Below are 25,550 nucleotides of genomic sequence, written 5' to 3' on the forward strand. Positions count from 1 at the left end.
CAGGACATCGCCCCAAGTAGGGAGGGAAGAGACGCAGCACGCCGGACCCATGTGTCCAAAACCAGTTGCACAGGTAGTGGAAGAGACGCAGCACGCCGGACCCATGTGTCCTAAACCAGTTGCACATCTAGTGGACGAGGTGCAGGACGTCGGCCCATGTGTCATGAACCTGTTGCATAGGTAGTGGGAGAGGCAAGCAAGTCTGACCGCTGTGTTAAGTCCATGGCGCTGTTTGGTCATCTCAAGCCTTTGGACTTTTTTTGCCATATGACATGTGTCGTGTCGAAGAGACATCCACGATCAGGTATCAGGAAATGCATTTCCAGCGGAATTCAAGGCTGCATCCTTAATATAATTGTGGATGACCTCAGAATCTAGAGTGAGGCTGGTCGTTGCTAGCACCGCCTCTAAAACAGATGCCCACAGGTTGTTGATTCGTGTATCCAGGATATTGGTAGTAGTAAAGCAAAACATCATTTTACTTATTCCATCATTCATTGAGAGGAAGTTTTGGTTGTCAATATGTTGGCAAGTCTACTAAAGTACTGTTGGAAATGCTAGAAAACTGCTTTTCTGGCTTCATTAAATAAATACGAGTCATAGGACTGTAAAAAGAGCATATATCAAAATAACGCGAATTGCCCTAATCTAGCCTGTCCTAACTGACACCGTGATTACCCTGAAAATGTACTTTTACAAGTAAAAGGATGATCAACTTAGAAAATATTCGTGTGTTGTCATGCATGTATGAAATGGCCTGAGGTAATTACCTAACATCTGTCCCGAGGTGATGACCTCACACAGTCCTGTGCATTCTCCCAGGTGCAAATGCCACCGAGTTGGGGGGTCTCAAAATATTGCTGTTATTGTACTTAATTGACATGAGTTGATGAGGTAGTAATTTAGGATATGTTCTGCATTATATTTGCTTGGAAACATGATGGACTATTTAAGAGCTATGAAACGGGATGAGTATTGGAAGGTTGCGGTTTTGGAATCCAGAAGTATTTGTTGTTCTACAGATGGTTTCTTGAGGTAGCATTTATCTCCGTTGATGACGTAAATGAATCTGTATGTCTTGCCACGAACCCTGTACATTTAGCCAAGATATATACAACAGGGTTGATCTCACAATGTCTGACTGCCGTACGTAAGTCGACGTAACAGTGTTGAGCCGCCAGCACATTTGTCTTGTACTTTACTGGTTTCTTATTCATCCGAATGTTCTCCATGAGTTGAACTCTCGTTTCATATGATCTGAAATCGACCAATGTCATATATTCCTGTATGGTCGCCTTCAGACTACTCATGGTTTGGGCGACAGTATCTGATTCCCGTTATATTAAATGGCGTTATATCCATGACACTCACACTGACGTTGTTTAAAATGGGCAATGGCTGAAGTTCAACCAGTCTATGAAAATCTCCTTATGAAAATCCCCAGTTTTCTTTTTCGCCTCGAAAACATCCATGAATAAGCCCCATATCATGGGTTGCAGCGTGCAAAACAATGACACGATTACCTTTACCTGATGGTACCATGGGTGCTTTTTGTCCACCTGCCAATAGCCACATGTAGTCAGTGGAATGATTCACCAAGGTAAATTATCTGGACGCCCTGACTGTGATAGTTATGAATGGTTCGGAGATAATGTGACCTCATAGACTGGATGGAATATTTCCCCTGAAAAGTGCTCGGTCGTCGCCATGCGCAGTGTATCGAAATCCCATCTCTTGGAGAGCAATATTGCAGTTGGGAAACATTAATTGTATCTTTAATTCCTCCTAAATTCTACTACAAGTCAGGGTTACCTTCTGCTCATAAAGGTTGTACACTATAAGCCTAATCACCCTGCATCAAAGCTGTCTAATATCCTTTTACGCCCCAGTTTTGTTTTTGAGACCACCCCTATACCTGTATTGTTTTCTTATCAGACCGTAGCCGTGATGGTATGAATTGAAAACACCATAGCTTGGGCAGTTCGGTAATTCACCCTATCGTAATTAATAAAGTACAGATTCCATATCGTGTACCTTGGTTATGGCTATGCAAGTGTAATGTAACATGCATCATGGGAGCAGTGTTAACAAAAAAAACCGCAGCGCCACTTTGTCATTTTAGGGGATGCACATCTAGAATTTTCTTGGGGAGTAGATGTTTTATGAAGACTACATTATTATCATTGTAACGTAGTCACGTGCGCATATTTCTATACTCCGTTTCAGACTGCCATCATTGGACTAAATGTGAACTTCCTGTTTTCGTTCGAATTTGTCTCCTGTAAACTTGTCGATATGACTCCTTGTGACTGAAATACTTCAAACCACAGGTAGGGCGATCGGTAGTTATTCGATATTTCAATAACAACAGTCTATGAAAAGTTATATCCTTTTTAAACAGGCAAAAAGCAGTTTTCTAGCATTTCCGACAGTACTTTTAGCCTTATATTCATATTGTACTCACCAAACTACTATTGTTATTCTTGTACTTCTACCTAAGCCTTATATTCATGTTTTACTCACCAAACTACTATTGTTATTCTTGTACTTCTACCTAAGCCTTATATTCATATTGTACTCACCAAACTACTGTTGTTATTCTTGTACTTCTACCTAAGCCTTATATTCATGTTGTACTCACAAAACTACTATTGTTATTCTTGTACTTCTACCTAAGCCTTATATTCATGTTGTACTCACCAAACTACTATTGTTATTCTTGTACTTCTACCTAAGCCTTATATTCATGTTGTACTCACCAAACTACTATTGTTATTCTTGTACTTCTACCTAAGCCTTATATTCATTTGTACTCACCAAACTACTATTGTTATTCTTGTACTTCTACCTAAGCCTTATATTCATGTTGTACTCACCAAACTACTGTTGTTATTCTTGTACTTCTACCTAAGCCTTATATTCATATTGTACTCACCAAACTACTGTTGTTATTCTTGTACTTCTACCTAAGCCTTATATTCATGTTGTACTCACCAAACTACTATTGTTATTCTTGTACTTCTACCTAAGCCTTATATTCATGTTGTACTCACCAAACTACTATTGTTATTCTTGTACTTCTACCTAAGCCTTATATTCATGTTGTACTCACCAAACTACTATTGTTATTCTTGTACTTCTACCTAAGCCTTATATTCATGTTGTACTCACCAAACTACTATTGTTATTCTTGTACTTCTACCTAAGCCTTATATTCATTTGTACTCACCAAACTACTATTGTTATTCTTGTACTTCTACCTAAGCCTTATATTCATGTTGTACTCACCAAACTACTATTGTTATTCTTGTACTTCTACCTAAGCCTTATATTCATATTGTACTCACCAAACTACTGTTGTTATTCTTGTACTTCTACCTAAGCCTTATATTCATGTTGTACTCACCAAACTACTGTTGTTATTCTTGTACTTCTACCTAAGCCTTATATTCATATTGTACTCACCAAACTACTATTGTTATTCTTGTACTTCTACCTAAGCCTTATATTCATGTTGTACTCACCAAACTACTATTGTTATTCTTGTACTTCTACCTAAGCCTTATATTCATATTGTACTAATCAAACTACTATTGTTATTCTTGTACTTCTACCTAAGCCTTATATTCATGTTGTACTCACCAAACTACTATTGTTATTCTTGTACTTCTACCTAAATATACAGTCATACTATACAGACTATCCAACAACTGACATCATCCACCACATGAAGTCAACTGACAGTCTTTCTGCATATAAATAAAAGCGACAAAACCCTTTCATATTCATCAGAAATCTCTGTAGAGGACATTTCCAAAATAATTTACGTATCGGTGAAAAAAATGATGTCTGATGAAATTTCCCTATTTTGACTTGTACCATTTGTTCTCCAGGGTGTTTTCAGGTGAACAATAGACCGATCCAGTCTGTCAATCCAAATTGGCGCATGCGTCATTTTGAGCCAATCGGATTACTTCCGGGGTCAAACGACACCAGAGAAGCGACATGGGTACGGTTTGTGCTATTTTCACTCGCGATATCCATTACGTATCGCTGGGATTAGATGTTTACCTTTACCCAAACCCACAGGGTCGGGAGAAAAATGTTTGAAGTTGATCAAAATGTGCGGTAGGCCTCATCATCAGTTAAACGTCGTCAGCATCCTCCATGGGACCCACGTCTGCTCGAAGGTGAGTATTTGCACGAATTTCCGCACTTTTGCACATATGCATACTCAAATCGGGTAAATGACAACACGTAGCAAGTTATGATTTTACGCATGTTATAAACAAGGATGATGCTTGTAACTACAAAATCATTTTCGAATTATGTATTTTGGCAACATCCGGCATTGAGTTAGCAGGTCATATTGCTGAAATGTGACACGCGAGACGGCCGTGACACACAGTAAAAAAATATGAAAGTGATCTGATTTCGGTTAGTGCAGAACGAATTCTACAATTATTTACATTGAAGTACGATCTGGTGGAACTTGTATTCCTCTCTCTTAGATATGATTTATTTTGTTGCAGATTTTAAGATATGATTTAGTTTCAAAATCACAAAAAAACCCACTATTAGCCTATCTGTTAATATTGCAAATTACTCGACCATAATATTACAAATTACTCCAGCAGTAATAATTCTTTAAACATAGAAAAATAATCATTGTCAATGGTTTTCGTTCCATAAAATCTTTCAATTTATTTCATATAAGTTCCCATTAAATCATGCTTTCACTATTTCAACATTTCTATAAAGAGACAGAACCCATGCAGTAATGTGAAATGGAATCATCCCTTCAAGGTTAGAAAGGAGAGGAAAATTTCATGAGAAGGAAGTGAATTACTGAAATATTTTGACATAAATATTTTGAAATAAAAAATCCATCTCAGTTAATATAAGAAAATTATTGGTTTAGAATTGTTTGCAGCACAAGTTATTCACTGGTTGTGGAAGCTTACTGATATACGTTTCAGTGAATCAATATAACTGTTAAAAACGATTATAAGTGTCAAGTCATTTTAATTTATTTACTGGAAATAATACCAAGATTGTTTATGAACTCAGAGTAACATGGTCAAGTAATGATATAAATTATAATCTAATCAAGTAATTAATAATTATTCCATCCAGTTATTTAATTGATGACGTATAAAAGTCAGATTAATATGATGTAATTGCTCTGACTAACAAACACTAAATGTTTGATGGTACAACATCCACCTGGTATAAAACTTAGCTTGTTGGCTCTTTGTATAGGACATAATAATTTCTTTTTAAATACTATGTTTAAAAAAAAGATAGTGTTGAAAGTGATTACCAGTATCATAATACATGATACTTATTTCAAGATACACAGAATTTGTAAAAACAAAGACACTATCTCTTTGTCACACCCTGATCCAGAGTGCCTGATCAATTCTGATACAGAATATATTATATAATTCTTAATACATTTCATATATAACTGTGATGAATATTGAAATGTAATTAACCCAAAATGTAATTCTTTACCATGATTTGAGGAGATTGTCAATATTTGAAAATTGAGCAAGAACTAGTGTTTATTAGGGATGATGTTTATTTACATATTGTTCAAGTTTGGGTTATGATTATGTTGAGAATGAGCTTCATATTTACTTCACAGTGGTTTTGCTGGCCTCAGGATATTTGGGTTTTTATCTTTTGATATGAATTTACAATTTCTTTTAATAACTTTAGTACATTATGGGTGACAATCAGTCAGTATCCTAGAAAAGGAACTGGTCTGAATCCCTGTTTGTGTGTATTTTTATTATTTAAGGAAAAGTCATAATCACACCAATATTTGTGAGGCATACTTGGGATATATGTTTAAATATCTAATGAACTCCAGGTGTCCAACTACCTGATATTTGCATTTAAATGTATGATGCTTCATGCATAAGTAATACTTCTCAATTCACATGTGATTTGTTAAATAAAATATATATTATTTACTGTTATTTCCTAATTATTCCTTCTTACTAACTTACAATCATGATGTCAACAGGTAATTTTGTTGATTAAAGCTTTGAACCCATGACATATTTAAGCCTTTGGATGGCATTTAGAAGAGATACACATAAGGGAGAGAAATTAAAGATGGTGGTGTTGCTCATAATTACAGTTGACATCCATAAATTCTCTTCCTTATGATATATTTGTTGTACTTAATTGACATGTTAGTTGTTGTTAACAGTAATAATTCTTGGATTCCTGACAAGTCTTCAGAATAAAAGATCATATATGAATTTTAATTTGTTGTATATTTAACAAATTAAATTAAAATTCATATATGATCTTTGTTGTATATTTGACCCGTGAAGATTCCGGGGTAGAATAGGTCTTCAGCAACCCATGCTTGCCGTAAAAGGCGACAATGCTTATCGTAAAAGGCGACTAACTGGATCGGGTGGTCAGGCTCGCTGACTTGGTTAATACATGTCATCGATCCCAATTGCGTAGGTCGATGTTCATGATGTCAATCACTGGATTGTCTGGTCCAGACTCGATAATTTTACAGACCGCCGTCATATAGTTGGAATATTGCTGAGTGCGGTGTTAAACAACAAACAAAACAAACAAAATGTTGTATATTTTATCAATGAAAGTTAATTGACTGGAAGAACTGCAGAGCGTGTCTTCAGATACTTTTGCCATCGCAGGTTTCCCTTTTCTTGAACATGGATGATTGATTTGCCATAACCATGGCAGTTACAGGTGCTCATTTTATCTGGGATCCTCTCAATGTTTTCCACTGTTCTCACATACACTACTGCCTAAAAGTTCATTCCCTTAACACACGTTGAGAACGCGTGTAACACGCATGTGACATGGGTGCTCAACGGGTTGCACACGGGTTGAACACCCGTTAAACACGCGTGTGCAACGGGTGTGTAGCGCGTGTGCAACCCGTTGAGCACGCGTGGGTCAGTTGAAGTTAATCAAGATAAATCAAAACAGTGAGATGTGAATCTTGAGTTAATGAGCGGACATTGACCTGTGTTCACCAGACCATAAACACAAGGTCGGCCCGTCTTAATTAGTGTTTGGTTGCTGGACTTTTATGGCAGGAACCATTCCACGGAATGGTCTAGCCATGGTGGCTACACGACAGTAGAACAGTAGTGAATTTAGAAGCGAGTTTATTGCTAGGGGAACCTCGAGTTGACACGATTGTCGCGGGTTGGTAAATGTTCGCCATTAATGAAGTGATTGTTTGTGGATTGCGGACATATTCGTTTTAAGTTTTGCCCACGTGAGTCATTCCAGGTGACTGCAAATATAACGTTTTTCGTTCGCCAAATTTATGCTTTAGATAGTACACTTATGATAGAACAGTCACCACTACTTATGTCTTATTTTGTCACGTAGGAATATATGTCCCATTTGCCGACAACCCACTTTCTGTTTGGTATTTTGTAAGAATTATTAAGAGAAAGTTGTGTGTGGGACTCTAACATTTATCCCTTACTCTAAGAGGATATTGGAAATGAATATGAACATGTTGTCTCACTGTTGATAGAATTTGAGATCTTCACAATCACCGGGTGTGACCATGTAGACAGAATCTCGTTAAGATTTGTGATTTTTACATTTGCCCAATGACCATGGTGAGTATTGTTGGGGATACCAAAGGTTTACTATTAGATGAAATTGGTTGTGAGGGCTTATACCATGTGGATAGGATATCTTTAGGATTTTAATCCGTTCTCTCTCTGTGGGTAATCCTTTCACGTTGATGGAAGGAGGTCACTCAACCATGGATATGCGCAAGGCTTGGGATCGCGAAAAGATCACCAGAGGTGTTGATGGTGGCTGGACATGCAGCATACAGCATTTCCAGTGTAGACTTGCACCTCGTCTTTGTTTCACTCGGTATTAAAAACCTTGATATACAAGGATACGGCCACCACGCCATTCACAGGTGCATTTGTCTATTTACAATGAAGTTGTTCAGCTTTCGCAGTATTTATATACTATCTCACTGATTACTTGTTAACTGGGCATGAATAAATTTTGATATTCATATTATTATAGTTAGTCAAATTGTAAATAAAACTTTAAGAAAATTGTGCTACACTTTCTCGAAAAATGTTTTGTCTGTGGGTAAGTTTAAATGTCATGTCACATCAGCATTTCTTCAGTTTTATTGCGGCGAAATAATTGCCAGCTTTTTAGACTACATGTTACATGGCTGCTTTTACATTTCTTATACAAGTGCTTGACTGCCTCAGTAGTTCATGATCAATTAGATTTTTTATTGTGTAAACAAATCAGTCAAGTTTGCAACAATAGATGAATAAGTTGATAAATTTGGACCGCAGTTACCGCATAACAACTTAAGACATAGAGACAGGGAGTCGATATATAACAGAAGTTATGGTCCTGTTAAGACGGTTGACAGTTAGAACGTTGGAGTAAAAAATGACCAAAAATTGTAGGGTCAATCGCTTTGGACATGTTGAAACTCATTTTAAGGCACACGACAAGTCAAAACTGGCCGCCCTTCTTATGTTTGACAGCAACTATGCTCGTGGATTTCAGAGATAGATGTGATGTTTTACCTTGATGTTATTACAATAAGCGAAAATGTCTTTTAAGTTGTAACTTTGTATATTACCACACCCACACCCACACCCACACCCACACCCACACCCACACCCACACCCGCATCCATACACCCATACACCCACACCCACAACCGCATTAAAATCCCGCTCAAAGCATACAAACAGGTAAGCATACAGGACGCTCACAGCAATCTCATACAAATTACTCACAGCAATCGCATGCAGAACATTCACAGCAGTCTCATATAAAACACACACAGCAATCTCATACAGAACACTCACAGCAGTCTCATACCGAACACTCACAGCAGTATCATACAGAACACTCACAACAATCTCATACAGAACACTCGCAGCAATCTCATACAAAACACTCACGGCAATCTCATACATGTCATACATCTATACACATATGCGTCCATATATACACAACTTAATTCATCAATCGTGTATACTAACCTACATGTATAACCAGCATACATACTAACATACCAACCTACATACATGTACATACCTATATCCATCAAACATAAATCAATCCGTATTATACATACACAGGTCCATCCATACCTATGTCCGTTCAAACACACGTCAATCCAAATATACTAACACACATACAACCATACATCCATACATATCTATAGTCATTCAAACACACCTCAATCCAAATATACTAACACACATACAACCATACCTATATCCATCCATTCACACATCAATCCATATATACATACACACATACAACCATACCTATATCCATCCATACACACATCAATCCATATATACATATACACATACAACCATACCTATATCCATCCATACACACATCAATCCATATATACATACACACATACAACCATACAAGAGTCGTACTGAATACAATATGAACATACATTAAATACAACAGATAATATAAATGAGAGGCACTGTATACTAACGTACATAAACACACCCGCCTACACACCTATGTGCATATATTAGACAATGTATAACATTATGGATGGGATAAAAAGTAATTAAAATAAAAGCTAACAGTTTATATAAAGTTTACGGCGCCTGTACATTCTGTAGACAAGGGTGGCTAGGGATTTACTTATACATGGAGTATTCATTAAATAGCAGGTCTGTTACAGTAGAGAACAGGTCGGGAAGGAGGGCTCCAAGGAGGTAATATAATTCCATAAATCATATCTTAAATCAGAATAAAAGTTACATTCAGTTAGAAAGTGGATTTCATCTTCGATTGCTTTAGGGTCACACATTTTACATATCCTTTCTTCCAAGGGGACAGTCGGTCGTGAAAGTCTCCCGGTCTCTATTTCAAGAGGTAAAGTTCCTGTACGTATTTTGGCGAGTGTATTTCGATAAGATCGGTCCATTATAAGTTAAGCATATGGTTCAGTGTTAAGCGAGCCCTTAAAGAGTCTATATGTTCTAAGTTTGTTACCGTTTATAAGCCCTCGATCGTTCCACAGCTGACGTAGCCAGTCATAGTAATCATTTGATATAAGCCAAGTCTTTATGTAGTCCATGTCAGGAGGTGTTAAATTAAATATATCCAAAATAGGTAGTTGCCACGACTTGATAAGTGTAAAATTCTTATTAGTCCATGATTAACGATAATTACGTGACCATAGATGGACTTTATTAGACAACAAACAGGGCTGTAAGTTTCGCTTTGAACCACCATCCCCACCCTGTCGGTAGGGATTATGTAATCGGTGCGCACATAACTGTGTCCAGTTTACCGCGGGTGTTGATGCAGTGTCAGTGTCGAATGGTTTTGTGATAGTTGTGCAAATATTCGTTGTATATCGTATATTTCTGTTACTAACTATCTCTATTTGCCCTTTTACTATTTATTCATTCATTTATGGATACCAAAGAATGAATTTATATCACAAATTTGATTTGATTTTAATCATGAAATGTTTATTAATATAACAAATCGGTTCTTAGATATCAATAACTGAATTTATTATCCAAAAATTACTATTTATTCATTATGTGATATCAATAATTCATTTATGGATACCGAAGAATGAATTTATATCACAAATTTAGAAAATCGGTTTTTCTATATCAATAACTGAATTTATTATCAAATAATTACTATTTATTCATTATGTGATATCAATAATTCATTTATGGATACCAAAGAATGAATTTATATCACAAATTTAGAAAATCGGCTTTTAGATATCATTGAAAGACTATGTGATACAGAACAAGGGGAGTTTTGGAAGAAGATAGGGAAGATCGGTGTCGGTAACAACAAGAATAGGAGAATTCCTTTTGAAGTCCAGTTAGAAGATTGAACAATATCCAGTGACCGAAGAACAGTTTTAGAAGCTTGGAAGAATGCATATTCCAGCCTGTTAAACTGTAACAATAGTACAACAGAACCCTGTGACACAGATGAAGACGGACTTAGTGAGACTGCTCTGGACACTGTGATATCAAGACATGAGGTACAACAGGCTATTATGCAGGCGAAAAATGGAAAATCACCGGGAAGTGACGATATACCAGCTGAAGTTTTAAAAAATGAATTTTTAAAAAATTTCTTATTTAATCTGTTTAACTTATGTTTCCGTGCTGGTCAAGTACCCTCACTATGGGCAAAGGGGATAATCAATCCTATTCGGAAGAGTTCTACAGCAGACCCAAGAGATCCACTCGCCTACAGAGGTATCACTCTAGCAAATTCAACATACAAGATTTATTGTGGACTCCTGAATAATCGACTTTCTAAGCATGCTGAACTTAAAGATTTATTGTCTGATAATCAAAATGGATTTAGAAAAGGTCGATCAACGGTGGAACATGTGTCAACATTAACATCTATAATTGAAACGAGGAAAAGTCTCAAGAAATCAACTTTTGTCAGTTTTATTGACTTTACGAAGGCTTATGATTGCATAGACAGAAGTATTCTCTGGAATAAATTACGTTATATGGGCATTCAGGGACGATTTTTAAATGCTTTCGTGTCGCTGTATAGAGACGTTAAATGCTGTGTACGACTAAATGGACAATACCCTCCATGGTTCGAAGTGAAATGTGGCCTCAAACAAGGTTGTCTTTTATCACCGCTTTTATTTAACCTCTATGTGAACGATCTGATTGACAAGGTAAATGCTTTGTCTCTAGGCGTTGAAGTCGACGGCGAAAACATCAGTATCCTCGCCTATGCAAATGACATCATACTCATTACAAAAAATGAGGAGAATATGAATCTGTTGTTGGACGTTTTCCATAAGTGGTGCGTTGAAAATAAAATGAACATAAATGCAGGAAAGTCCAAAGTAATCCACTTCAGGAATCCATCGGTATGTCAAACTACACAGCGTTTCGAGTGTGGGACGAATGTTATTGAAATTGTCGACAGTTATAATTATCTGGGCTTACTCCTCTCTGAACACTTGGACTTTAGGAGAATGGGACAAGATATAGCAAGTTCGGCTAACAGAGCGTTAGGGCTGCTGATATCAAAATTCAAGGTTCTCGGAGGGATGCAGTACAATACATACACTAAACTCTATGACTCCATGATGTGGGCGACAATGCAGTATGGATCAGCTATCTGGGGAACATACAATTTCAGCTGTATCAACGCAGTCCAGAACAAGGCTATGCGATTTTTCATGGGATTGAGAAAGTTTGCTCCGAATAATGCTGTATCTGGAGACATGGGGTGGATTCCCCCAATAGTAAGACAATGGGAAACTATCTCAAAGTTCTACAAACGTTGCAGTTCCCTTCTACAACAAAGATTAACAAGAAAAGTATTTGTGTGGGCCAATAAACACGCACTAAACAACAAGAGGAACTGGAACTTCAGAGTACACACGAAGTATAAACAATTAGGTCTATCTGTTTTTACCTCCACAAATAACACGTATCACTATCGTCAAATTGGAGGTAAAGTGAGAGATACTGTATTTCAACGCTTCAAGGAGGAATGGAAAGTTTCAGTGAGTCAAGTGAACAGTCAAAGCGGTAACGGAGGCAACAAGCTACGACTATATAATCAGCTGAAAAACGAATTTAATGTTGCTTATTTAAAATACATTCCTATGTCAAAGCCTAACAGACGCTCTCTAGCTGTATTCAGATGTGGTGTAGCCCCACTACGAGTCGAGACTGGGCGATATACAAACCTACTTATCAACGAGAGAGTGTGCTTTTATTGTGATACGTGTGTGGAAGACGAAGTCCATGTTCTATTGCACTGCCCAACTTATAATGACGTTCGACAGGTTTTATTAGATAAATGTATTGAAGTGTGGTGTGGTTTTAAAGATGAATGTGATATTGTGAAAGTTTGTACAGAATTTTGGGAGTAGTGCGCTTTACCGGGCGCACTTTTTCAGATCCAATTAGCGCTAGGGGGGCCCGAACGCGCTTCGCCGGCTCACCGGCTTGGACCACAGGCGCTATCACATGTATTCAGTGCTCGTTTAACGGGTCATTAACACCCCATTAACGTAATTCAGAAAACAAAGAATTGCGCATGCGTGTGACGTCACCGTCCGCTCTCCCATTAATCTTTTCTTGAAACCACACCCGCCATTGTTTATGTCAACATGACCGACCAATCGGATAAATGGATTAACGCTTGAAAAGGTAAGAATTTATGGCTAACCCTTGCCCAAAGCAAGCTAACCCTAAGACCGAAAAGGGGTGTTGGATCGTAAAGACGTGTAAGTTTCCCTAAGACCGAAAACGGGTGTTGGATTGTAAAGACGTGTAAGTTTCCCTAGACCGAAAACGGGTGTTGGATCGTAAAGATGTGTAAGTTTCCCCGAGACCGAAAACGGGTGTTGGATCGTAAAGACGTGTAAGTTTCCCTAAGACCGAAAACGGGTGTTGGATCGTAAAGACGTGTAAGTTTCCCTAAGACCGAAAACGGGTGTTGGATTGTAAAGACGTGTCAGTTTCCCTAGACCGTAAACGGGTGTTGGATCGTAAAGATGTGTAAGTTTCCCTAAGACCGAAAACGGGTGTTGGATCGTAAAGACGTGTAAGTTTCCCTAAGACCGAAAACGGGTGTTGGATCGTGAAGCGAGAATCACCGGAGCGTGAGGCACGGTAACGGTATAGCGAGACAGCGGTAGCACTATAGCGCGGTAATTGACTGAATGGAAGAGCTCGGGCTGCGCCCGGTAAACTGCATTGTTGCCCAATAGGGAGAATTCATTTATGGATACCAAAGAATGAATTAATATCACAAATTTGATTTGATTTTTATCATGAAATGTTTATTAATATAGCAAATCGGTTTTTAGATATCAATAACTGAATTTATTATCAAATAATTACTATTTATTTATTATTGGATATCAACAATTCATTTATGGATGCCAAAGAATGAATTTATATCACAAATTTGATTTAAATAAGGTTCACGGAGACGAAGGCTATAGATACAATACCATATTAGATTTTGTAGATGATTAAGATTTTTTAATAATTCGTGAAGATAAGTACAGTATCGTAACATTTACATATATAGTCACATTCAGATGATGTCTCTACATATAAGTAAGGGCAAGTTTCTTCCCTTTGTTTATTCGTTTTTCCTCCTGGCTCTGAAGGTGGAACACAGGCTTTAGGGTTACATATGTATCATTGTATTTTAATGCGATTTGAATATTATTCTTTACTATCGTACTTACTTCATGTTTTAAATGAGACTTCATGTTTTAATTTGACATGTCACCACAAATTACAATTATTGCTTCTTAGCTCAACATAATTGACAAATACTCTAAAAGATATGACTAGTAAACCATTAATGTACGTTGAAAAAATATATATTGTAAATCGTAAGTAGAAGATATATTGACAGTAGCGCTGGGATTTTATTCAACAAGCCCGTCAAAACAACACTCAATGTTCACCTCTCCTGGCGGCCATTATGCAACGGCCATCTTATACACAACCCCACGCTCACGTCTACAGGTCTCTTCCTGTGGTACGGTAATTAGTAGAACCCTCTCCCCAAAGTGTATCCTCCATGATATAACCTACTCTCATTAATTAAATGCTGCCCTTTCCCAGCGTCATGGCTATGGAGCTGAGACAAAGAGACCAAACCATCATAAAGTAATCTTAACACCATCGCAAAACATCATGTAGAAGCAACAACAGTAATCATATCACATCTTAAAATGAGACATCAGCAAGTACATATAATAAAATGTGTATTAACATTTTTCGTCAGGAAATAAAAAAAAATATCTCCTTGTTACCACCTCCAAGTTCAGCTAAACTCAGGTCCTCCTTTGGTCAAAAGTTTGTTCCCCCTGTAATGAGTGTGTCACGCGTTGCACACGAGTGGCGAACGGGGTGCACACCCGTGTTCAGCGCGTTGCACACAGGTATCACACGCGTGGCGGACGGGTTCCACACGAGTGACCAACGGGGTGCACACGGGTATCACACGCGAGTCGGACGGGTTCCACACGAGTGACGAACAGGGTGCACACCCGTGTTCAGCGCGTTGCACACGGGTATCACACGCGTGGCGGACGGGTTCCACACGATTGACCAACGGGGTGCACACGGGTATCACACGCGAGTCGGACGGGTTCCACACGAGTGACCAACGGGGTGCACACGGATTGCGTAACGCGTTGCCCATGCTTGTAAGGGGAATGAACTTCTAGGCAGTAGTGTACATGTACCTAATTACTCGCTGTTCGTTAAGTCCAATATTCTGGAAGTTTGACCAGGCATTTTTATCTAACTTTAGAATTCCAAACTGATTGCCATATGCAAACAGATTGGGATAACTAATAGTTATAATTCCTTACATTCTGCATTATTTTAGGATGGCATAGATATGTTAAAACGTTTAATGAGGGACAGTTTACTGACATCTGCTGCAGATTTGGGGCTGAATATCAGCCTCTGAGCAGGTCTAGATTTATCCCTGGTGACATGCCCAACCCTATGTTCCAGATGCCCAAATAAAATATATTCATTTATTACATAATAAAACCAATGTAGCAGTGGGGGGAAATAATGTACTGCTTTAATTTTATCAACTATTCTTTTATGTTTATTCATTAAAAGGGCCCACTAACTCTATGCCTTTCAGGTTATATTGGTTTTGCTTAGAGCACCAGACACAAAACGTGGGCAATGCAACTGGTGACAATCTATTTATAGATATCCACATGATTTGTAACTTTTGCTTGTTTCCAGTACTTTCCATACACTTAAATTACGATGGAAAGTAAAAACAAAATTTAGTTAATCCACTCTTGGATGAATAATATATTATTGACATGCTGTAAATTGACAATATAGTATGCTCTGCCTGACATGAGTGCTTCGAAGTAGTGCACGCTTCTAACTTTCAGCCATGGTGACTTCCTCATTGACCGATACACCATTACATCGGACTTATGACTCATTCTCACTCCCGATATGTAACTTGACAACTTAAATAGAACCCCAAAACAGATCATGTATAATTCTCTTTAGATATTTTTGACACACGACTGGTAAGAAAGCATCCTGAGCCAAATTCATCGCCCGCGCATTCAAGTTTCACCGGCTGTGACGCCATAGCGAACAGCCAGTGGTTATACATGCATGACAACACACGAATATTTTCTAAGTTTATCATCATTTTACCTGTAAAAGTACATTTTAAGGGTAATCACGGTATCAGTTAGGACAGGCTAGATCCAGGCAATTCGTGTTATTTTTATATATGTTCTTTTTATAGTCCTATGACTCGTATTTATTAAATGAAGCCACAAAAGCAGTTTTCTAGCATTCCCGACAGTACTTTAGGTAGATGTACACGAATAAAAGTAGTGATCAGGTAGGAACAACATGAACATAAGGCTTAGGTAGATGTACAAGAATAAAAATAGTGGTCAGGTAGGAACAACATGAACATAAGGCTTATGAAGATGTACAAGAATAAAAATAGTGGTCAGGTAGGAACAACATGAACATAAGGCTTTGGTAGATGTACAAGAATAAAAATAGTGGTCAGGTAGGAACAACATGAACATAAGGCTTAGGAAGATACACAAGAATAAAAATAGTGGTCAGGTAGGAACAACAAGAATAACAATTGTAGTTTTTTGAGTACAATTTGAATTTTAGGCTTACGTAGAAGTACAAGAATAACATAGTAGACCGGAAGGAACAATATGGATGGATATATTGCTTAGGTAGAAGTACAAGAAAAACAATAGTAGTCAGGTAAGAACGGTGAGGTCTACTAATGCCTACAGTGACAAATGCCTACAGTGACTAATGCCTACAAAAGTTGTTGTTTTAGTGTACACACTGTTTCACGCACCCCTGCACTCAAATGGTCTACTCTACTTAGTGTTCACTTATGCCTACACTGTAAACACAGACTAATTAATGCCTTAGAAATGTTACTTGGATTGTGAAAATATTTGAGAGCCCATCCGAACATTTTTGCCTTCATCAAAGTGATCCAGAGACTAGAGAAGACGGACAGAAACAAGCTTGCTCAGTATCTCCGTCCACCACCCCGCAAGAGAATCTACCTAGAGATCAACCAGAGACTAGAAAGGCTACAGGAGCAGCTTCGACTGGGTATCAAGTCTCCCCCAGTTCCTTGATGCAGCTGGATGTGTTGTAAAACTGGGCTAACAAAGCAACTAGTTTGTTCAACTCTGTGACACATGAAATAGGATAAATGAAAATGAATGATACATATGGATGATGTATGAGATGATATATGATGAATGTTAGTCTGATATTTATATAATGTACATGCAGTATGATAAATGAAACTGAATGAAATGTATATATAGATAATAAAAGATGTGTGATAAAATGGGAGTGTGAATGTGATGTTTGAATCATAATGTACATGAAATATGATAAATAAAACTATGGATGATGTATGATGTATGACAAATCAGAAGAAATGTATGAATAAAGAAAGAACACAAAATATCATTTGCTAGTGTTTGTCATTTGTCACTGTAGGCAATAGTACATTAAAATGGGCCAGTTCAACTCTGCAGGGAGGTAGCAGGGTATCACATGTAAAACCACTGAAGCATATAATGTTTGTTTTAGACTGTAGGCATTTGTCACAGTAGGCATTAGAGGACTCCCCCGTAAGAACAATATGAATATAAGACTTACGTAGAAGTACAAGAATAACAAGAACAGTTTGGCTTGAATATAAGTCTTTGTATAGGTACACAAGGTATAGGTATAGGTACACTATAACAACGTTAGTTGTGAGGTCGGAACATAAGCCCCAGGCAGCTACAGCACAACAATAGCAGTTATATACCAGGTATTTAATACTATTTGTAACGAGTGATTGAAATGCTTCATATATGGCCTCCACATAAGAAGTAAGCTGTGTGCATAGCTAAGGAGTTGACAGCGACAGTGAGTTAGTTGGATTAAATGCAGCTTGGAACAAAACTTCAGTAATCTCACGATTTGTAAGTTTAATTTGGGGGAAATGTGGAGCACGTCTTAGACATTTGATAATCTACAGTGAGACTATCCCACATTTCAAAAGACAGTCGGTGTATCTCAATTCCCTGAGCGCTTTGGAGACGGTGTTCATTCGTACTGGCGAATAGGCCAGATATGTTAATCGTAAAGGGGCCAGATTTGAGACAAACATTACAGATATTATTCAAATTCAAGAACGAATTGATAGAATAACCCTCCATAGATACCTAATCTGTTGTCTACATCTGAATACTGTCGTTTTCAGCTGAAGAAGAGTGGCACTGTACGACACGAAGGAGACTTGTGTGGCCGTGACACAGTAGTTGGTTTGTGTTAATTGTGAGTGTTTTGAAATCTATTTCGGCAGATAATCGACACTGATGGCGTTGACGTTTTTTATATGCTATTCTTTGTAGAACCTCGTAGAGGTCAGTAGCTACTGATTCGATCACCCAGGAGGAAGTAAATATGATCATGACATGTTGATAAACTAAACATAAAAAACCATCACATATTTGTATTTTGTGGTAATATTGTTTCAATTATACTACCTCTTTTATAATGATTGTTTCTGCGATTTATGGACTTCCACGTGAAAAGTATCTATATACTATGTACCATGTGTAGGGAGCAGTATATTAGTGTGAGGAGAATCCACGTGTACGTTTTCAGGTTTAGTGGTATTAGAGTGCGGAGCTTGCACAACTCCGTATTCTGTATTGAGCACGAGGTATTGCTAGGATGATCTTGTAGCTGGCATGGCAATGTTGACCAAATGAGATGCAATCTCAGATGGAAACATTTCCAGCTTCAACCAGAAGTGTGCACGTGTACTACGCCAAGACATCGTGTACGTCATCATGGCCGTGAACATTCCCGGACTCATCTCCGTCATCGTGTTCTACATCCTCATCCTCGTCATCGGCATTATCGCAGCCAGGAAAAGCAGAAGTACCAGTGCCGAAAACTCGTTCGTGGCCAATAGAAGCATAGGATTATGGCTGTCGTTCTTTACCATTACGGGTAAGGACCAAAGCTATCTATAGTTAGGCATGTACGAATTGAGAGTCGGTACAAAGGTGTCCATGATGATCCCTTCCAAGTACAACCATTAACCTTACAGTTACAAGTAGGTTCTGCAATGGACAGGACAGCCTCTTGTAGGTATTACTGTTATCCTGACAGTCACGTGCAGGGACTACTATTACGAGTACCTTGACAGTCACGCGCAGAAACTACTATTACCTTGACAGTCAAGTGCAGAAACTACCATTACCCTGACAGTTACGTGCAGGAACCACTATTACCTTGACAGTTCCGTGCAGGAGCTACCATTACCCTGACAGTTACGTGCAGGAGCTACTATTACCCTGACATTCACCTGCAGGAGCTACCATTACCCTGACAGTCACGTGCAGGAACTACTATTACCTTAACAGTCACGTGCAGGGACTACTATTACCTTGACAGTCACCTGCAGAAACTACCATTACCCTGACAGTTACGTGCAGGAACCACTATTACCTTGACAGTTACGTGCAGGAGCTACCATTACCCTGACAGTTACGTGCAGGAGCTACTATTACCCTGACATTCACCTGCAGGAGCTACCATTACCCTGACAGTCACGTGCAGGAACTACTATTACCCTGACAGATATGCTTGACGATGATGATATGCTTTCTTTCTTTCTCGGTGCAGATGTCCATGAATTGACAAACGAACTTGATTACGATACTTGGCAAAGCATCATACTGTCTTTCTGCCACTTCATATGGAATTTAAAGAAATACCTTATGTATATCTACTAGATACCTTACTGCTCTCAAAATGTACATTGTAAATTGTTTATTCATAGCAGTGTATAACATGATTTCTTTGTATATAGTCAAGTAATTTCATTGATGTATTGTAAATAATGTACTTGCCCATGTAAAATCTTCGGCTTCAACTCTGGAGGAAATAAAGAAATTCATTCATTCATTCATTCATTCGTGCAGGAGCTACTATTACCCTGACATTCACCTGCAGGAGCTATCATTACCCTGACAGTCACGCGCAGAAACTACTATTACCTTGACAGTCACGTGCAGAAACTACTATTACCTTGACAGTCACGTGCAGGGACTACTATTACCTTGACAGTCACGTGCAGAAACTACCATTACTCTGACAGTTACGTGCAGAAACCACTATTACCTTGACAGTTACGTGCAGGAGCTACCATTACCCTGACAGTCACGTGCAGGAGCTACCATTACCCTGACAGTTACGTGCAGGAGCTACTATTACCCTGACATTCACCTGCAGGAGCTACCATTACCCTGACAGTCACGTGCAGGAACTACTATTACCTTAACAGTCACGTGCAGGAACTACTATAACCCTGACAGTAACGTGCAGGAACTACTATTACCCTGACTGTCAACTGCAGGAACTACTATTACGCAGACAGTCACCTGCAGGGACTACCATTACCCTGACAGTCATTTGCAGGAACCACTATTACCTTGACAGTTACGTGCAGGAGCTACCATTACCCTGACAGTTACGTGCAGGAACTACTATAACTCTGACAGTAACGTGCAGGAACTACCATTACCCTGACTGTCAACTGTAGGAACTACTATTACGCAGACAGTCACCTGCAGGGACTACCATTATCCTGACAGTCACGTGCAGGAACCACTATTACCTTGACAGTTACGTGCAGGAGCTCCCATTACCCTGACAGTTACGTGCAGGAGCTACTATTACCCTGAAATTCACCCGCAGGAGCTACCATTACCCTGACAGTCACGTGCAGGAACTACTATTACCTCAACAGTCACGTGCAGGAACTACTATTACTCTGACAGACACGTGCAGGAACTACTGTTACCCTGACTGTCAACTGCAGGAACTACTATTACCCAGACAGTCACCTGCAGGCACAACTGTTACCCTGACATTCACCTGCAGGAACTACCATTACCCTGACAGTCACGTGCAGGAACTACTTTTACCCTGACAGTCACCTGCAGGAACTACTATTACCCTGACAGTCACGTGCAGGAACTACTTTCTTTTACCCTGACAGTCACGTGCAAAGTACTAATTGATCGTTATCTAAAAGGGTACATGCATACACCAGCTAGCACAAAGTTCAAACATAAACATAAATTGTGATATGAGATTCTGGTAGCTGGGGTTTGATTAAAAAAAGAAGTTACTTTTCCCGGACATAACTCTTCTTATTGTCTCAGGTTGTACATAAGCAACCAGTTGTGCGCTGTGCATTTTGGATGTCCTGGCAAAAATCTATGTTGTGCAGAAAGAAATCGTAGGGGTCATCATTTCAGAAAAAGATTGTAGGTTTTGTGCAAATGTTTTCACATGCAACCTTACTTTTCTCAGATTGCTCTTGAAAACAAAGTAGTTCGCTCATCTGCATTACTGGACGGTCAACATTAAGTTACGCTAAATACGATTATTTTACTATATTACATGATTATACATGAATCATGGTGATGAATGTTCACACTTCTACAGCCACCAACATTGGGGGAGGCTACATTAATGGTACAGCGGAAGCCATGGCATTTAGCGGCCTCATCTGGACCAATGCTCCCATTCTGTATTCCATTTCCATTGGCGTTGGTAAGGGGATTTCAATTAACAAAACACAGTGAAAATATACCGAAATGTAATTATTTGATGAACGAATGAATGTTAACAGTTGCATTTGTCGTGGATCTTGTACTTTCATTTTGGCCCTGGACTAATATCATTTATTATGTGTAATTATTGAATGTGACAAACATGTTTAATGAACGGAGCAAACATAAAGGGTTTTTTTTAGAAAAAAGAATAGATTTTTAAACATGCATGTTGATTAAATTTCAACATTTAAATTGTTCAGGAGAGTTTATTTAAACTGTCTCACAACTGTATACATACATATTATTTTTCAGCTGGAGTGTTTTACGCGCCTAAGATGAGAAGAGGAGGATATGTAACCATGTTCGACCCCATCCAGGCCAAGTTGGGAGATCGTGCCGGAAGTCTTCTCTTCTTCCCGCAGCTGATGGGAGATGTCTTCTGGTCAGCCGCCATCTTGTCAGCCTTAGGTATATCTATGACAATTTAATTAAAAAAAAAATCCCACCAGCTTAGTGAGTGGTTTGGTTGTCTACCACAGCTGTTTAGACGCATTTTGTAAGGATATATTGAACATTGCCGGGTGTCATGACTTATTTTCAGTGATCCATCCACATAATTGTCAATGTTATTTTGCCATGGATTCTGTTCCGATGGATAATTGTGACTGTTTATTCTCTGACGTGAACGTTTTATTTTACTACTTTGGTTAAACTCTCGAGCTCGAGACCTTACTGACCTTAACCTGTGTGCTTCATCACAGGGTCCACCATGTCCCTTATCCTGGATCTGGACCCCGTCTTGTCCATCATCGTGTCCACTTGTGTGGCCGTGTGCTACACCTTCATCGGGGGACTATACTCTGTGGCCTACACTGATGTCATCCAGCTCATTTGTCTTTGCGTGGGACTGGTAAGGATATTACATGAAGACATTACATCATCAATCTGATATCGCCAAGAAACATTTGACTTTGCCTCATGATGAGATGTAGGGCTGTTCAGTCAACAGCATAGTGTAGGGCACAGTGGTTCAACGTTACGAATAATTACAGGCTACGTGGGTTGTATACGCTTTGTTTTTGGGACTGGTAGAGAATGATGGTTTGTGATGGACGTCATAAGAAAATCAAGCAGGTGTTGACAGTTAATATATTTCATCAATAAGCTCAACAAACCCCCCAAATCCACCCCACTTGCCTCATTACCTTCATATCCCCTCAGAGTTTACAATGTCGATACACTGTTGTAAGTAATTACAATGTGGCACAAGAGAGCTTTCACTTCAATCTGTAAACACACTTTGTCGGTAACTTGGTTATAAATTCATTTTAAAGTATTACTGTCATTCATTTAATGTAAATTTATTGTCCAAGGGTGGAGTTTTGTGAGTAGCATATGATGTATCAAGCTAAAACAATAACCAGCTGCCAACAACATACATTTTTACATAGTTTCACTCACTTTCTGTCACTTGGATCTGATCCTCACGTTAACCGTAGAAAACGATAGATTCTCAACTCGCTTATTTGAGGGTGTTGTATATATTTCAGATCGTGGCATGTCCCTTTTCCTTCTTCCACCCATCTGTCGACCTCTCACGAGTCCAGGACACGTGGCTGGGAGAGCTGCCCACAAACATGATTGGTATATATGCAGACCTCTGTTGTCAGCTCATCTTTGGAGGTCTAGCTTGGCAGGTATTTATCTTGCTTGCTTTGTTCTAAGACTGTTGCATCCACCTATATGAATACGATCTGTATATCTGACCTTTTCACTTTGATAAAAGGCTATACATAACATGATATGATATGGGATAATCATTATGATGAGGATACCAAGGGCATATCTATATTTTGTATCTGCTTGTGTTAATGTGGACTTTTAATCCTTTATGCAGGTTTTTTACCAGAGGGTGTTGGCTTGCAAGACGGCCAGTGTTGCTCGTACAAGTTCCATTGTATCATCGTTTTGTAGCCTACTTTTCGCCATACCGCCAGCAGCTATCGGAGTAGTCGGGGCAGCAGCAGGTTAGGATGTCAATAATAATTTGACAGTTACCACAAATCTATCTATGAATTATATATATATGACTCACATCAAATTGAATAAATGTTGTTAATTGTTATCAGTTTTATCAGATACGTTTATGTTTTATGATTTCCCCCAGACTGGAATGCCACATCCTACACAGGCGATGTACCAATACCTACTGAATACCACAGTTTTATCCTTCCCATGGTGCTCAATTACTTGTGTCCACTTCCGGTGGCAGTGTTGGGACTTGGTGTGGTGGCTGCTGCTGTCATGTCATCTGCCGACTCCTCTGTCCTTGCAAGTGGAACCGTCTTTGCTAAGAATATCTACAAAGATGTCCTACGTCCACAGGTGGGTTAGAAAATGCGTCTCTACAAAAATAAAATCGCACGTATTGTAAGAAACAAGAAACGGTGGAGAGGTTGTTATTACTGAATCAGGTCAATGAAACATCCTGAGAATGTCATTAATGCATTTGAAAAATATCTATATATTTATTATTGCTTTCTAATAGTCAATATGGATATCATTCTTAGGCCAGCGACCGAGAAGTGATGTGGGTCTTGAGAGTTGGCATAGTGGTGACTGGTACGTTGTCGTGCGTCCTTGCCATCCTGGTGAAGTCAGTTTATGGACTGTTCTACTTGTGTTCTGACCTAGTGTACGTCATCCTCTTCCCCCCATTCACCTGCGTTCTCTGGATCGGGTTCACCAACACCTACGGCGCGCTCACCGGCTACGCCCTCAGCCTCTTTCTGAGAGTGGCCGCTGGGGACGCCCTGCTTGGAATCCCAGCTTTTATTCATTTCCCCTTTTACACAGAAGCTGATGGCCAATTGTTTCCTTTCAAGACCCTGGCGATGATAGTCAACTTTGTGGCCATCATATCTGTGTCAGCGTTCACAAGGCTTGTGTTCCGGCGAGGGTGGTTGTCAACCAGATGGGATGTGTTTAATGTGATGAAGAGAGAAGAGGACGCCAAGAGGGCCGAAGAGCGAGGAGAAAGTCTGATGATGAAGGAACGACAAGATGGAAACAGAGACCTGGATTACGCAGAGAATGAAAAGATGAAACTTGGGGATAACTATATGCAGTAATTAAAATCGATTACATTTTTGGTGTACACCAACATAATGTGATTTATTATCCACAAACTAGTGTTAACTTACTCACTCACTCGCTGTTATTCATAATTACATGTAACCCTTAAGAACCCACTGACAGTTTCGGAGAGCTGTTTTCCAATCTGTATTTAACTTGATGCTGACCTCTGTACTTTGAATCTACTTGTCCCCTGATGTTTCTCTGTGTGTAGTGCGCCTCGGAGGGGGTTCTCCGAATGCCGGCTTCTATTGCTTAAGATATGGAAGCAGTGGATTGTTATAATCTCTAAAACATAACCTTATGGGTTTGTTATATTCTTTTAAGTCCTTAACCAAAAACACCAATTCCTTTCATATACACATCAATATACATTTTTCTGCAGCAATGTAATTAGACCAATAATCTGAGAGATGCAGTCGGTATACTGAAGCTGACTCAGATCTGAGTATTACATAGAAATGTTCTATATGAATAAACTTATTTCGTGTGGAATGGAAGAATTTGTATCTCCACGTTTATGACATTTAACCTCATACAATACAATATATATTTTCTTGTATACTACTCAAAAGAAGATATGGAACACTGATATGTTTGCACTTAAAATAAAAAACGAACAGAAGATGAAGACATGTGTAGTAAATTCAATAATGACCGAGTATACAGTAAGAAAGAATCATGAACAATC

The 25,550-nt window shown here is 38.8% G+C and overlaps 1 protein-coding gene across 1 annotated transcript; it reads left to right on the forward strand.

Moving 5' to 3' along the window:
- The first annotated feature begins 4,007 nt into the window (after positions 1-4,007).
- On the forward strand, positions 4,008-25,292 carry LOC124142713 (high-affinity choline transporter 1-like). Its single transcript, XM_046511306.2, has 10 exons — positions 4,008-4,190; positions 18,349-18,422; positions 18,892-19,106; positions 21,615-21,722; positions 22,037-22,192; positions 22,486-22,634; positions 23,275-23,421; positions 23,622-23,751; positions 23,892-24,109; positions 24,295-25,292. Exons 3-10 carry the CDS (start codon positions 18,944-18,946, stop codon positions 24,853-24,855), a joined length of 1,632 nt encoding a protein of 543 aa, XP_046367262.2. The 5' UTR covers positions 4,008-4,190; positions 18,349-18,422; positions 18,892-18,943; the 3' UTR covers positions 24,856-25,292.
- The last annotated feature ends 258 nt before the right edge of the window (positions 25,293-25,550 follow it).

The sequence above is a fragment of the Haliotis rufescens genome, unplaced genomic scaffold (assembly GCF_023055435.1).
Source record: "Haliotis rufescens isolate VD_foot unplaced genomic scaffold, xgHalRufe1.0.p SCAF_20, whole genome shotgun sequence".
Classification (NCBI taxonomy): Eukaryota; Metazoa; Mollusca; class Gastropoda; order Lepetellida; family Haliotidae; genus Haliotis; species Haliotis rufescens.